Source organism: Salvelinus sp. IW2-2015, linkage group LG4p, assembly GCF_002910315.2.
Source record: "Salvelinus sp. IW2-2015 linkage group LG4p, ASM291031v2, whole genome shotgun sequence".
Lineage (NCBI taxonomy): Eukaryota > Metazoa > Chordata > Actinopteri > Salmoniformes > Salmonidae > Salvelinus > Salvelinus sp. IW2-2015.
This window is the reverse complement of record NC_036841.1, coordinates 4456321-4471836: the sequence shown is the minus strand read 5'-3', so window position 1 is coordinate 4471836 and position 15516 is coordinate 4456321. Positions and strand designations below refer to the sequence as shown.

The 15516-nt window shown below is 41.1% G+C and overlaps 1 protein-coding gene across 1 annotated transcript; it reads right to left on the bottom strand.

Moving 5' to 3' along the window:
- Positions 1-1362: 1362 nt before the first annotated feature.
- On the bottom strand, positions 1363-15490 carry trarg1a (trafficking regulator of GLUT4 (SLC2A4) 1a). Its single transcript, XM_023980827.2, has 3 exons — positions 14373-15490; positions 4482-4608; positions 1363-4134 (listed from the first exon to the last, which is right to left on the bottom strand). Exons 1-3 carry the CDS (start codon positions 14787-14789, stop codon positions 4124-4126), a joined length of 555 nt encoding a protein of 184 aa, XP_023836595.1. The 5' UTR covers positions 14790-15490; the 3' UTR covers positions 1363-4123.
- Between the last annotated feature and the right edge of the window lie 26 nt (positions 15491-15516).

The following is a 15516-nucleotide window of genomic DNA, read 5'->3' as shown; positions in this document are numbered from 1 at the left end:
TACTGTTGGGGTAATGAGGTGCTCACATGAATTCACTCTGACAGAATCTGAGTCACCCGCACACACTCCCTCAGACCTCTGTTTTGTAAAACTGTGTACCTGCCTGCTTTGGGAGCATGTGTGTGTCGTGACAGCCACACTGCAGGGGAGATGTAACTGCAGTCTGTGGGGGGTGACGGCTTCCCCCCAGGACTCTACAGGAACCTGTCATGACTCCCCTGTCATCTCCATAGTCAACTACTGAGTTTTAAATGAATTACCTCGTCTTTCTGTCTCTGTTACATCTCACCATTTATCATCTGGTAACTAGACATGGATGTTTTAGTCTCAGTTGACTGAAATATTGAAGTTTGTTATATTTGTATAGCTACATGAAGTGGGATTATCTATAACCATTCCAAGTACACCAATTTCCCCCTTTTTCATGTGATGTCACTGTCCTTTATTCCTTTCATTCTTTATCTCTATTTTCAGGTTTCTCTCTCTTCTCTGAGGGTAAATGGGGACTGTATTTTGGCATCTGAGTGCAGTACTGCTATTGGTCTATAACTGGTTCAACAAACATCCTTACAGTAAACACAGCTAGCCTACTCTGGTGCTACAGTGTAGAGTCTGAATATTTCATATCCTTTTGTCTGGTTTGAAGATCACTGGAGCAGAACTAAGTATTGTGTACTTTCACTGTGACTCAAGTTCTTCCACAAAGAAGTATAAAGTGAGTTTAAAAGGCTGATTCTAGCACAGCTCACAGATGCAACTCACATGAGGGTGTCTAATGACGTGTAGGAGAACCACAAACAAGTAAAGGTGGCGTCACCAAAAAAAACGACTATTTGAGAAATCAAGCAAACATTTTGTTTTTGTGGGTCCATAGACCTTTCAAGCACACTTGACTTGCGAGGCTCGTTCTATTTATGAGTTCATCCGATTTTTCAGAGCAACAGGATATACCAAGGGGCTACTACTGTAGCTAAAGAGAGCCAATCGTATTCTTTAATAATCAATAAAAAAATATTACTAAAAAGGTTCATTCTTAGAGTAGTCAGAGTGTGTATATGCTAACATGCTTGTTTAGCTCCACAGCTTTCCCTGTTCTAGTGTTCCAGACAGGAACATTCACTTTGATCATTATGTCAGTGGAGCTACTGCTGCTTTACTCCAGATGCCACTTTAAAAGGCAGGTTGTCTGACCCTTTACACCCCCTCTCTCACACTCCCCCTAGACCATTCCTCTATGACATAATCTGTCCATGCACAAACACAAACACACAGATCAATGCTATCCAAACCCACAGATCAATGCTATCCAAACACACAGATCAATGCTATCCAAACCCACATAAATCAATCCAACTCACCGGAGACCATGCATGATAACGTTTATTCCAGACGTGCAGAATGTTCACAACAGAGATGGAAACCAGCATATACATATGCTATCAAAAGGGGAAGAAATAAGGACATAAAAAAATAGACATGAATTGAAAGTCACTGTTTTACTGACACAGAACAGCTTGTATGCATCTCGCAGCAGAAAGATGGTCAGGGAAGTATGTGTTGTAAAAGTGGAATTTCATGTGATAACAGTGTAATTACCAGACAAATTTGTCTTATAGGCATTATGTTGAATTTTGGATTTTCAATGGCAGACTGAGTTACTGACTCTCCTGCTGGGTCGGGGTCTCCCCCTCTCTCTCTTCTCTGCTGTTTACTCTTACTGTATGACAAAAGCAGACGTCTACTTTCCCCCCCAAGGCAGGTTTCTAAAAGCCCTTTAGGTGTGTGTGGGAAGTTAGTTTGTGCATGCCTGTTGCCCAGAGATAAACATTAGAGCTCTTTAGACAGGGATGTCTCTTAAGCCCATCTGTCAAGGGAAGCACACAGGCTGCACGAGCGTCCTATTGTACAATATAACTTGCTGCCCTTTTTGTTATCATACCCAAAGATGTGCTGTAAGGCTGTCTTGAGTTCAGTGCTTTTAAACATCGTGACCATGTTGAGTCATTCACCCGCTGTGGTCCTATTTCTATTTGTTGTTTCTAGAAATACAGTACAGATGCCAAAAATGTTCACAGATTGTCAAGAGAGTTTCCAGGTTTTATCTAGTGCTTTGCATGCTTAGACAGGGGCAGAATTGTTTTTTTATTCAGCAAGGAATTAACCAATGTGTGTTCATAGTTTAGAGGATTCAAAGGAGACCTCAAATGTTAATATGGTGACCTTTTTCACCAATTACAGGTGCTTTTTCAATCACTTTATATCTCTTTGAACATTTTAAATTCAGGCCAGATCAATTCAATCAAATTATCATATAACTATTTCTCTTTGATCTCATGTGTAGCTAACACCTACATTAGCCCTTGAAAAGACAAGCAGTTGAATCAAGAAAACATGAATAATCGCTAATGTCAACTTACAGTATTGAAATCTTATGGGAGTTGAAGAGCATGAGTTATGAGAGTAATACAAACATGAATGTAAGTCCAAACAAGGGTGTTATGAAGCATCATGTAGTGGTTATGAAGGTTTTATAAGAGGTGTTAAAACATCTGAAATGTGTCAATATAACAGTTCTTTGTTGTGTTACCGCCGTAGAATTTGAACCAACTGTGTGACTTATTCCAGATGGCATGGTGACACATTTGAATACAGACAAATTAGTGTGTTACAGTACAGGTACAGAGAGAACTGCTGCCAATCAATCAATCAAACCTCAAAACAATGTTCCTTTAACGTTACAGTGGGTCCTTACAGTGACATACAAAAACCTGGGTACCATTTAGCCCAAAGCATGCCTATATAATATTGCATATATATTCTATAAATACATGTCATACCGATACAGCACGGTGGCAATAGGTTAAGGATTGGTGTTGGTCTCTGTAGTACTACAAAATACATTCAGTGAAACAAGTTACATTAACAGTCCAGGTAATGAGACAAGGTACTGGGGTAGGGTGAGTTGGAGGGGGAGCTAGGGGGCAGTGGGGAAGGGGAGAGGGATAGTTCTGACAAATTGAATATCCTCAGACTTATGCCCATGTTCTGGCATGGATGTTTGGAGAGGGGATGGGGAGGGTAGGCATGCGCATTAATATAGTCAGACCCCTCCCACAGCAAGGCAGGGGAAAGGGGAGGGGGGATTATGTTTCTGTCCTTTCTGTCCACAGTCAACCCACATGGAGCCGAAACACTCACATTATGTACAATTCACTCTCCAAAGGCTCTAAGCAACTGGCTCGTTATATCCCAAAGTAAAAACACAGACAAACAAATATGAATTCACAAACAAAATTAAGAAGGTTGGCTATCTACAGTCAAGACATGCATGCAAGTGGTCTCTTATTTTTGTCAAAAACCTACAAAAAAAACAACATAAATTCAAAAACATCTTCTCTGAATTGTGTTCCCTGGTCAAATATTACATCCTTCGGCAAAATATATTAGGCGACAGCCACTGCCGGCCAGGTAGCCATCTTAACTTAAGTCTCAATCATCGCAGCCCAACATACACAACTTTTATAAAATGTGAATTGATATATTAATCTGTATATACTTATATTGCAAATATATCTGTATAGTTGTATATGCTTTCAATGCAGGAGGTCAGGCCAACTAGGTATATATTTAGGTTATTATTCAGCTGTCTTGATGTTTGGAGTCCATTTTCAAGGTCTCCTTCCATTCTTGATACAGAAAAGTTTGTATCACTTCATTCCTCTGTTCATCCCTCTCTTCTTCATCTTAAGACTATTTTTACTCCACAGAGAATCGAATGAGAGTAGCAAGTCCCTCAAACCAAAAGTCAATCGTCCAACGTTCTTTTGAAGTACACTTTTTATATCAAGGATTTTCATTTTCAGCAAGCAAATGTTACTGTAATCTAATGCATGCATATCTGGATATTTTTGCTTTGGTTTATTCATTTGCTAGTGTATTTCCTACTGCATTTCCTACTCTTCTTTAAACTTCTTAATTTTTTGCCTTGATCTTGATTACAGTGTGGAGCAGGTGATGATATATTTTTTTCATCTCAGGAATCAACGGAAYTTATATATTTTTTCCATGCTGCATCCTCTGCTTGGCTTGCAGCAGTGCTCTTGTTTCATAGTATATACACTGGTCACTTGGTTACTGTTAGGGAAGAGAGAGCGGGGGAGGTGAGAGCGAGTGAGAGAGAGAAAGGTTAAGGTCCAGTCATTCCTACAGTTTGACAGGCTGGTCTGTAGCTGAAACAGCAGGAGGGATACTCTCCTTGCCACAAAGCCAGCCTGCTATAGCTGCAGTCTTTAATCAATCCACACAGAGCTCAGAAATCTGCTGAGCTGACACACAGACACACACACTTTCCAGGCATCAATGTGATTGATGACAGACTGGTGTATGTTTATGTATGTTCATATATTACCTTGAAATTGTTATGCAGTATGTGTGTATGTGCATGTGTTTATGCACTGCAGCGGTGTGTGTGTGTTACTTACCAGAGACCGTTACAGAGACGACTATGATGAGCACACCCAGGAATATGGAAACAACACTGAGGAGTCGAGCCAGTTTACCCAGTCTCTTAGCGCCGTCCAAGTCTCCCGACTGCAGGCTGTTTCTGGACTGTAGAGTAGAGGACACACAACACAAGGCCAGATGCATTTACACCCTCACAGAGACACAACCGTCATGACACAATTTGAGTTGTTACGTTTTACATTTTGGTCATTTAGCATACAATCTTATCCAGATCTTGAACTACACCTTTCTCATGTCATCTTTTAGTTATCTTATAGTCAAACTGTCTGATGTCTTACTTCCTGTTTGTATGACTTGTGCTCTTGTTGGAAAACTGAATCTTACAACTGAAACTCTTAAATCCATACAGAGATTCACGGGAAAACTTATTCTCAAACATACCTGGACATGGTTTCATTTGGCAGTTTCACTCAGTCACTGAAATATTTATCAGTTGATAGTCCATTAATGCACAGAGAAATGGCTTTAAAGTGGAATGAACATGAACGCTAACCGAGAGATTTCCTAAAGCTCGACAAAATTTGGGACCATTTCATTGCAGACCTTTTATTTATTTACACTTTTGCCAGGTTCTTTATTGATATTTTACGATAACGACTTGACCAAGAGGTTATCCTTGTTGTATAAAGTATTTCCAATATTTGGAAACCACAGTGAGGCCTATTCATTGATTATCAAACTTTGTCTGCAGAGCCTTTCGGTTGTTATTGGTTGATGTTGAAGAACAGTGTAGTGTGGACCTTACTGTAAATCACACAAGGCAGCTTTATACTGTACTATACGTATATCTGTTGCAGACAATAGAGACAGGTTGACAGACTGGAGTGGTGTGTGTGTGTCTAAGACGGGACCACAGGAGGTGATTGAGAGACACAAAAGACAAATACCTCTGATTATGGCACCGGGTTGCAATTACCCAGGTCCTAGAATGCCACATTCTCCCATTAATCCGCCACTGCTTTTCTCTTTGGATGAGCAGTAGAACCCCCCCCCCCCCCCCCCCCCCCCCCCCCCATGAGAGATGCCTGTCTCTCATTTGGAGAGACAGGCATCTCTCCAAATGACCTCAGCCTCTTAGACTGGGGTACAGTGGTGTATTATCTGTTTCTGTCACCACCACATCTAACAGATTGTAAACCAAAATCTAAACAATCATCTCAAAGAAGATATAGGAAAACAACAAAATGCCAACCGCAGATATACAGTATTATCTGAGCATGAACCAAAAGCACTTTGAGAAGCAAGTGGGTGCTGTCCATGGTGTGGGTGCTTACCATGGTGTGTGTGCTGTCCATGGTGCTGGACTGGCCTCTATGAGGGCCTATGTTTTAATTTATATCAACGTCAGATCAGTTTTAACCACACAATGGAGGAAAGAAGGAAACACTTTCAAAGTATTCTAACTGGGGGGAAATTACATATAACTCTGAATTCAATTAGCCTTTATTAAACCATGACATCTATGGAGATGACTGGAGGCTCTGCTGTAATGGTGATCCCACTTCTAGAACACTTTCTTCCCCATCTCCTTTATAATACACCTCCATTTTTCTCTTTGGATGATGAAAATGATATTGCATTGGCAGAATACAGTAATTCTCTATTAGCTAGGTATGCGTGTGTGTACAGTATGTGAACTTGCGTGAATGTGTGTGTATGTCTTAGCAAGGCGGGCTTCACCGTTTGCTGTTGTGTGTGTGGCACCCGCACTTGAGTGCTTGTGTGTGTGTGTGTGCACTTATGTGCATTTGTGTGTCTGGCAGGACATCCAGATGTGATTTAATACTTCCTGTTTAGAGCAGCTACTAGCTATACATAATGCTGTGTCATTCAAATTCAGAACTGGGGGTGATAGTTACGTTTTTGAGCAGACAGGGAGGAATGCAAATCATAATCTTAAACAGAACACAGTCATGCATTCTTTAAATGTCCTCTGATGCTTTAGGTCTTCATAAGGACTGATCCGGGACAGAACCCTTCAATTGCATACATTATTATTTCTGCTTAGACCAGTGATGCTATATTTACTGTCTGATACTTKTTCAATATGCTGTCTGGTATGAGTACCAAAACTGCAAGGGTTGATGAATAAATCCAGAAGACAACAGTATAAGTGCAAATAGCACACCCCAAATGTAAATACCTATAATATATAGGTAACTGCCAAAATCAAAGAAACACCAACATAAAGTGTCTTATTAGGGAGTTGAGCCACTACGAGCCAGAACAGCTTCAATGCACCTTGGCATAGATTCTACAAGTGTCTGGAACTCTATTGGAGGGATGCGACCCATTCTTCCACAAGAAATTCCATCATTTGATGTTTTGTTGATGGTGGTGGAAAATTCTGTGTCAGGCACTGCTCCAGAATCTCCCTTAAGTGTTAAGATCTGGTGACTGACACACACACACACACACACACACACACACACACACACACACACACACACACACACACACACACACACACACACTTTAAACCATCTCCTTTGAGACTCCTGTTTCAAAGTCACAGATCTCATCTTCATTGCTTAATTAACTCAGGAGMCTCACCTGGGGTGGAAACCCCTGCTTTCAATATACTTTGTATCCCTCATGTATTCAAGTGTTTCCTTAATTTGGGCAGTTTCCTGTAGATATTGTCATATAAAGCCTGTGTAACACAAAACGATTTGCAATACATTTTTGTTGCAATTGCAGGTTGCAAACGACATCATCTCAAGTAACTTTGCTGATAAACAAAGCAACTCAAACACGAATGAGATTACCCTTTTATCACTGCAGAGAACAACACTCCGTCCTCCCTCCCTCCCTCACTTGCTCTCCCTCTCCATCCCTCTTTCCCTCCGTGTATCCCTCCCTTCATCCCTCTCCCTCCCTCTCTTCCCCCTACCCTTCCCCTGTCCTTCCTCCCTCTCCCTCTACCCATGAGCCTCGCTGTCTCTAGTGAGGCAGGAACTCACACAGTGCACTGGAAGTCAGATACGCCTGGGTCAAAGACCTCCAGCTGTTTTCTCAGAAAGAGTAAAGTGTGACTGTGTGTTAGTAGCTGGGGGTAGGTGGAAGGGAGCCTTCAGACTAGGTAATAAATGGTTGTATTGATTCACAGGGAGAGGGAGACCTGCTCATATTTTTCTTATGAATGTGAAATTCAGCAAAAACCTGGCCTCTCATCCCACCTGCAGTACAACCAGGCAAGCCCACACAACAAACACATACACATCACATCCCCTCCCCCAGCCCTGTGGTTGTTCCCACTGCAGTCGAGGCTGGAGAGAGGTGGCGGGAGAAAGAGAGAGAGAGAATCGGAGATGGAGAGAGAAGGACAGAATCAGAGATGAGATGGAGAGGAAGATGGCGGTAGAGACAGAGATAGATGGAGAGAGAAAGAAGTAGAACATGGAGAGCTATGAGTCTCTAAGAAAGTGCTCTCCCTCCCTGCTGCTGCTGTCATTAATAATGAAGTGTGGTCCCAGGGATGGGAGCAGCCTGGAGGACAGGAATTGTACTGTACATACACACACACACACACACACACAGAGAGAGAGAATTGAGCCCAACCCTGGCGTCTATGTGTGTATGCCCGTGTGTATTCAGATAACTCTAAAATGTCTCCTTTCCTTCTCTCCCTCTTTGAAGTAATCGCTGATCTAACTTGATTTGATAGGCGAGATCAAGAGTTCCACTACGACCTAGCTTCTACCAATCCAGTCACGTCAGATCAGTGACCACTTGATGGGAGGAATGACAGTAGGACACATTTCTACACTATTGGAACGGAGCCCACGGGCAGGGCAGGGTTAGGAAACCCTGGTGTGTAATAGTTCACTGAAACACCTAATTCAACAATTCCACAACTTTATCAGTTGGATGTTACGTCCCTAAACAGACCACTGATCTTAACCACATTCAGTTGGTCAGTCTATGTCTAAAAACAATTGAGTAGATTTTGAGAGTTAATTTACCAATCACATAATGTTTTAACTTATAGGACGCCATGTTAAGAGATCACTGATCTGACCGAGTTGGATCGGTGAAAACAATGTTTCTACCCTTCTGCTTACAACAACCTCATTATGTCAAATCAGATATCTCCTCAAGGATGGACAGATACGGCTTTGAAGTATCCACATAAGGCATCATGAGTCCTCATTAATGGTTGTTTTCCCCCAGGGCAAACAGTCAAAGAGCTGAGAGGTGGTACATGTGGACAGTATGTTGGATTGTGCGTAGAAGGCTTGAATGAGGCAAGCCTGTATCTCTAAGGAAGAGAAGGGCTGGAGAAAGTATTCCATTATTCTATTCCAGAGGTAGACTGATGATTCACATAGTTTAATCCACTGTCATGTATTCGAGGAAACATATTGTTTTATCCATACAACATGAAGAGGCTGTTTCCAGGGCACAGATTAAGCCTAGTTCGGAGTTAAAAACAAGCTCACTGGAAAATCGCCATTGAAAATGTTTTTTAGTCCAGGTTAAATGTAGTAGGGTGTAGTACTATATCAGCAGGGCTACTTCAGTAATAGCTWAATTGCTGCTACAAATGCTTTTAGACTTTTACCTAAGTAGTATTTTACTGGGTGACTTTCACTTTTACTTGAGTAACTTTCTATTAAGGTATCTATACTTTTACTTAAGTATGACAATTGGGTACTTATTCCACCATTGTCCTTTCCAAGTTTTCAGAGGGAATGCTGATTTCAAAACTACCCAACGTAGCAGCTGCACAAGATTACTAATAAGCCATTTAGACACACACACACACATATACACACGGCTCCCCCTTCCCACACCTTAAAAGAAAGAGGAAAAATATCCACTGGGCTGAAGCTTGAAGCCCATATTTCACCAGTGAACGTGCCAAGCGTGCAGTAGCAGTTCGGGCCTAGCCGTCAGTCCTGCACAGCCAATAAAAGCCCATAACCCTGTCTCTCCCTGCCTCTCCACGCCACAGAATTTACTCCACGTCTTCTGCGTCCACCAGCAGTAACCTCAACACCAATAGCCATCAGTACAGCTGTCTTACATCTGTTAAGCCTAACTTGCTTTTCTACTTACAGATCAGCATGAGTTGGCCATTGGTGGTTGTACAAGATATACTGTACAATATATCATATATATACATCTATTACGTTTTTTTATGCCTTAGGTGGTTGAGCAATATACTGTATTATTAACCAATTGTTTGGTATTCAGTGTTATGAAATTATGGAATGAATTTATCCCCACATGTAGATACAGAATGTAGGCAAAAGTCCTTTTCCCCTTTTTAAATAAAGATTTGAGGATTTATTATATTTTTCCCTTTTGAATAAATTCCTATCTGTTTCAGTGTTAGAAAATGTGTTCTAGCCAATCTGTAGGCTGCCTGAATAATCTTTACAAGTCCACCCCTGTGGCGGGCAGGTAATATTGTAATATCCTATCCTGATGCTAGCCCTGTATCCCCCTGCCGTGTGTGTGTGTGTGTGTGTGTGTGTGTGTGTGTGTGTGTGTGTGTGTGTGTGTGTGTGTGTGTGTGTGTGTGTGTGTGTGTGTGTGTGTGTGTGTGTGAGAGAGAGAGATTGTCTTGCTCCCCTCAGGACTGAAAAGATGTTTATCAAAGCCACATAGCTGGATAACTGTTGCAATTTGCCCTCTGCAGAAAGGCTCAATTGACTTCTATCGCTGTCTCTTATACACATCTAGATGTGTATAAGAGACAGGTGTGAGAGAGAGAGATTGTCTTGCTCCCCTCAGGACTGAAAAGATGTTTATCAAAGCCACATAGCTGGATAACTGTTGCAATTTGCCCTCTGCAGAAAGGCTCAATTGACTTCTATCGCCTTCTATTGAGTTAGTGGCCATCTCTGGTTTCTACCCCTTCCCTCTCTTATCTTCCCTCTCTCTCCCTCCCTCTGTCAGCTAGGATACTGGCTCCATTAGGAGAGAACTGTTGTTGTCAGAACTGCCATGTTTTATAAACTGAATGTTTTATTATTGTGTGCTGTCCCTGTCTTTGAGTCATTCTGCAAGCCCAAAGATAGAAGACACATGAGCCAAATTGTGTTCTTCTCAACTGGCTAGAGCCACTTATACCTGGACCAAACGTATCTTATTAGAACACTAGCATAGAAAATGTAGCCTGCAGCAAGGACAGCCACCAACATGTAGGCCAGTCACAACTTAAGTCAGACACAAACTCTGTGGAGGTTTCAGCCTCATAACAGCAGTGTAATGAGATCTGTAAAAAACACCAGTAACATCTCAGTAGTTTCAACACAACCCTCTCCAAAACTTCTCTAGTTATTACACTCTTAGAAAAAAAGGTGCTAAGGAGAACCATACATTCTTCCATTTGTCCACATAGGAGGGGRAAATGTTTTGGCGCTTCAAAGAACCCCCTGTAAATGATTCTACCTATCTGCCTCTATGAAGGGTTCCGGGCCCTTTTTTTGAGGGCCTAGTTATACTCTAACACAGTGGTGTTAGAAAACTCTGAGTTTACAGGCCACATCGGGCCTGCAAGTCACATTATGCTGGCTTGCAAAGTGATTTCTCTAGATCATTCGGGGTTTTTTCCCTATTGCCATTATTTCGTTTTTTTACACATACATTTTATATCCTGAGATTTTAGAGTATTCTGAAAATATTTTTAGTAAGAGGGCATTGAGTTTTTAATATTGGTCAGGTATATCAAGTGATCGTCTACAAATAAATGTTGTTTGTATTCATGTTAACCAATACTGATACCTGTTAGGTTTGGGCCCTGTCTAATTCTTTCTGCAAGCGGTTCAATTGCCAGTGCAAACAGGAGTGGGAGAGAAGACATCCCTGTCKAAAGCAATTTCATTAGATTATGTATTATTTGTGTATATTTTAGCTTGAGGACATTTATGTAATATTTCGAATTTTTACCACACGACCACAATATTGATTGTGTCCAGCATAAGAGGTTGGCTACCATAAGCGTGTACACAGGTTGTATCATTACATTGCTGTTATGGTACATTTTACGTAGTCTTCGCAATCCATGCGCGGCATCACAACATAAAGAATCACGCTACACATTAGCAACTTCTTTGGTGGTTTATCTACTTCCGTGTCTGATACCACACTTCAAAGTAACGCACACAAGATGGAAAAATCCAATGCATGTGACACACTGCACGCAGTACCACACACCGTGAATCTGGCAGATGAGTCACAGCAGTGTGGACTGCCTCCCATTGAAATGAATGGACTTCAGCCAGAACGCATACAGTTTGACGCAACCGGTGTGCACGAGGCTTAACACCGTAGCCTACATACACTGTGCCTCTCTTAGGGCTATGGAAGTCATGATATTTTGTCAGACGGTTATTGTCATGCAAAAGACTGCCGGTCTYACGGTAAAGTACCGTTAATTAACATAAACAAGTTTAGCATCTCCAGGACTCCACACATACAAGCTGCTGATGCGTGCCTTTGGAACATCTACATTTWAAAAAGTCTAATAAATAAATTGAATATAAACCATAACAATAAATCTATTATTTATTTTACGCAGGTCTAAAGAAACATTCTAATATGAAGGACATTTATTTCAGAAGAACAGAATATGAGTTGGCCTGCTGTATGTTATCTGGGTATGCGCCTTGCCATAGGCTGTTGCTTGTTCATTTAGCAGACAAGATATGCTTATAAGTCCTGTGMCATTATTTTATATTATACCACAGCATTGTTGAATACTCATTTCTGATTGGCAAGAAGGGCATTCTAGAATGGACATTAAAACCAGATAAAGGGACAGTTGGAAAAGATATTGGGACAGCTTGCAATCATGACACAGTAAGCGCCTACACACTTTACTTACTACAAAGTTACAGAAACTAAACCAACAACCACACAAACCGACATTTAATACATTGTAAACACTTAGGAAAGAGTTAGCTAGGTAGCTAGCATTGATTTGTTTTTGCAGAGACATATTTTTTTGGAGCAACTGATGACCTAACATAGTGAGTGATGAACATKAATTTCTCTGGTCCCTACTGCAGTGTTGCAGTCATGACGCAAGTGGCGCTATGCTGTCAAATCCTTGCACGTTTCTAGTTTGACCAGCTGTTTTCAGCAACTGATATTTTTGAATTTGGTTGTCATATTGGCAAGTTTGCTAGCAACAAACTATTTAGCTAGCTTCTAGCCTAATTTTGGATTTTGATMAAATAWTTTTTATGTTGAAAGATAATGATTMAATAATTCCACTCTGAAACCATATAATAGTATGAAATTGATTAGAATCATAAAATTATAATCTGATGATGTGTGTAGTTTTAGTCAGAATTAGATTAAACAATGTATCTGTATAGTGGAAAAACACAGACTGTCTGAGCAAGGCGTAGTTTAGGATTTGAACTTGTATGTGTGTGCCTAAGAAAATACCGAAGAACAATTAAACTGTGTTTGAACCGACCTGGCTAGGACTCTGAGAAACTTATGATAGGATAGGGTGTACTTCTCAAGGTTCCCCTAATCTCGGGGGAATGGAACTGTCGGCTGGGTAGTGATACACAGTGGTGAGAACTATGGAAAAGGATAAAACTCACCTACTGTTTGTGTGTATGTATGTGCGTAGAATATCTACTGTTTGTGTGAAAGTATGTGCGTAATTAAGGAGCCAGGTATAAAATGGATGTCTTTGTATTCTTGACTTTAGAACGTTCTCTGAATAAAYTGTGCTAACCTTTTGCATAAAGCTGAGTCTTTGCCCAATTATTATTATACCCATGGTCTTACAACCCTCGGGGATTGGTCAAAGCTATTGATTGATTGTAGGTATTATCATTGGGATTGAAAATTCACATGACAGATTTGCAGTGCGATCTCCTCGTAATGAACACTGTCAAGTGTCCTGACGAGAAGGCAAACATTGTTATGGATGTGCTTCTACACCTGCATTGCTTGCTGTTTGGGGTTTTAGGCTGGGTTTCTGTACAGCACTTCGAGATATTAGCTGATGTACGAAGGGCTATATAAAATAAACTTGATTGATTGATTGATTGATGTATCCAAATGAATGTCAATAGAAAACAGCTGCTGTCCATTTCGTTGTGTTAGGCTTTGAAACAACATCCACATCGACAATGTGTTCCACTCAGTTTCAACCTGTTGTTAAATTTCTTTCTTCAAATTGATCAATCCAACTCATTAATACATGATTTTCATCACAACGCATTTTGTGTGTATTACACAATTTTCTGTCTTTATTACGTATTCGTGTACATTACACGAATTCCACTTTGTTGTGGCTAACATTAGCTCGGCTAGCTATGTGGCTAACGTTAGTTTGTTACTACTAACACATGTCCAGAGGGCCTAAAAGGAGATTACCACGACTCAACGGTCACATTGAATTTCATCATACATTTATTTGTTGAATAGTTTAGGGCTCTATACAATCCATATCGCGGAAATTGTTACAGCATGATTGAAATGTAAATATAATGTTCCGTTTTAGCAGAGACTGCATTCAAGGTAAACACTGCATATGTCGGCAAAATCGGAAATGACCTTTACATTTCTAGCATGCAATCTGTAAACTTCAGCGATACAGATTGAATAGAGCCCTTAGGCCTACACTTGATCACCAATGGGTAAAAAGGGGCTTTCGAATTCAACTTGGCTATAGGGCTACGATTTAGTGGCAACAGTCAGCATTCTAAACAATGCTGTTTGAGGTTATTACTAGTGTTAATATCCTAGTTCTATTTTATTAAGAAATTGCAAATAATGATTAATATATCAATACAGCATGGACAGTGAATTGACAAGAAACGACAGGCGTTTTTAGACTCCACTTTCCTAGACGATATATATCCACTTACCATAATTGAAAATAACAAAGCAACAATGCTGACGGGCCAGACAGGGCAGAAGCAGGACAATATGACCAGTATGAGGTAGTCTTTGGGCTTTTGCGCCTCTTGGACCGCGGCGTTTCCGATGGAAGAGGTGCAACTGCGACTCAAACTGACCCGGGACGGGGAAAGGGGGGCAGCAGCAAGGTGCCCTGCAGAGCCCGACCTAAAGGGCAAACTGTGGCCGTTCTGGTCTACATCCAGGTTTTTGTCGCTCCCCACGTTGACTGTGAAGGAGGAGGACATTTTCATACCGTTGCCGCCAGCGGGCTCGGTGGTCACGGGGCTGAGAAGTTTCTCCGTCTCCTGAAACTCGTTGGCGGGCGCGCGGCCGCTCTCTCCCAGGTTAGATTTCTCGAATTCAGTGTCTATGTTGATTGCCATTTCTTCAAAATCCAAAATATTTTAATCAGTTTCCAATAGAGGAAATAATGCCTACTCGTGTAAAGTACGAAGACTGGTTATAGTGGTGCTATATTCCCATTCTTTGACCTGATAAAAAAATATAGTTTAATTTATTTTTCGATTTTACAATAAACTCTAAGACTATGACTACCCAATGTAACCAATTGCGTGGCAAGTTGATATGTATACTAATGCACCATTTAGGTTGGCTATGTCAACCACATGCGTTATAAATCAACCCCTTTCAATTAGAGATAAAACATATAGTGGTATTTTCCCGTTGGATTTTCGCATCATTCTTCCTCTAGAATCAAGAATGCCTTCCGCCTCAATTCCGCATTTCCATTCAATCCATACGCGCTATCGGAAAGCGATCTCCTCTGAAATGTGCACTCCCTCTCTCCATCTGTAACGCCAGACCCAAAGAACAAATCACTCAGTGAAGCGCCTGTCGCCTGCCTTTTCAATCCCACCGCGATCCACAATTATTACCAGCCGTATATCTCACTTAAATAAACGTTTTCTTTTTCATTCAAAGTAATAAAGAATGACGGAATGAGATTCGTTTCAATCAAATATACCCCGAGAAATAGAGAAAGTGAGTTTGTGTCCTGTGTGTTGTTCCGCAACGGGTCGTGTGTCAAGACTGTTTCTCACGCTGCAGCAAGAGAGCCACTGGGATGAACTTGTAGCAGAGCAGTGCGGC

Bases quoted from the DNA above. Each gene is read 5' to 3' on its own strand.
- trarg1a (XM_023980827.2), bottom strand. From the start codon at position 14,789: ATGGCAATCAACATAGACACTGAATTCGAGAAATCTAACCTGGGAGAG. The intron at 4,609-14,372 runs GTAAGTGGATAT...TCTACTCTACAG, and splicing joins CTTTGTTATTTTCAATTATG to TCCAGAAACAGCCTGCAGTC.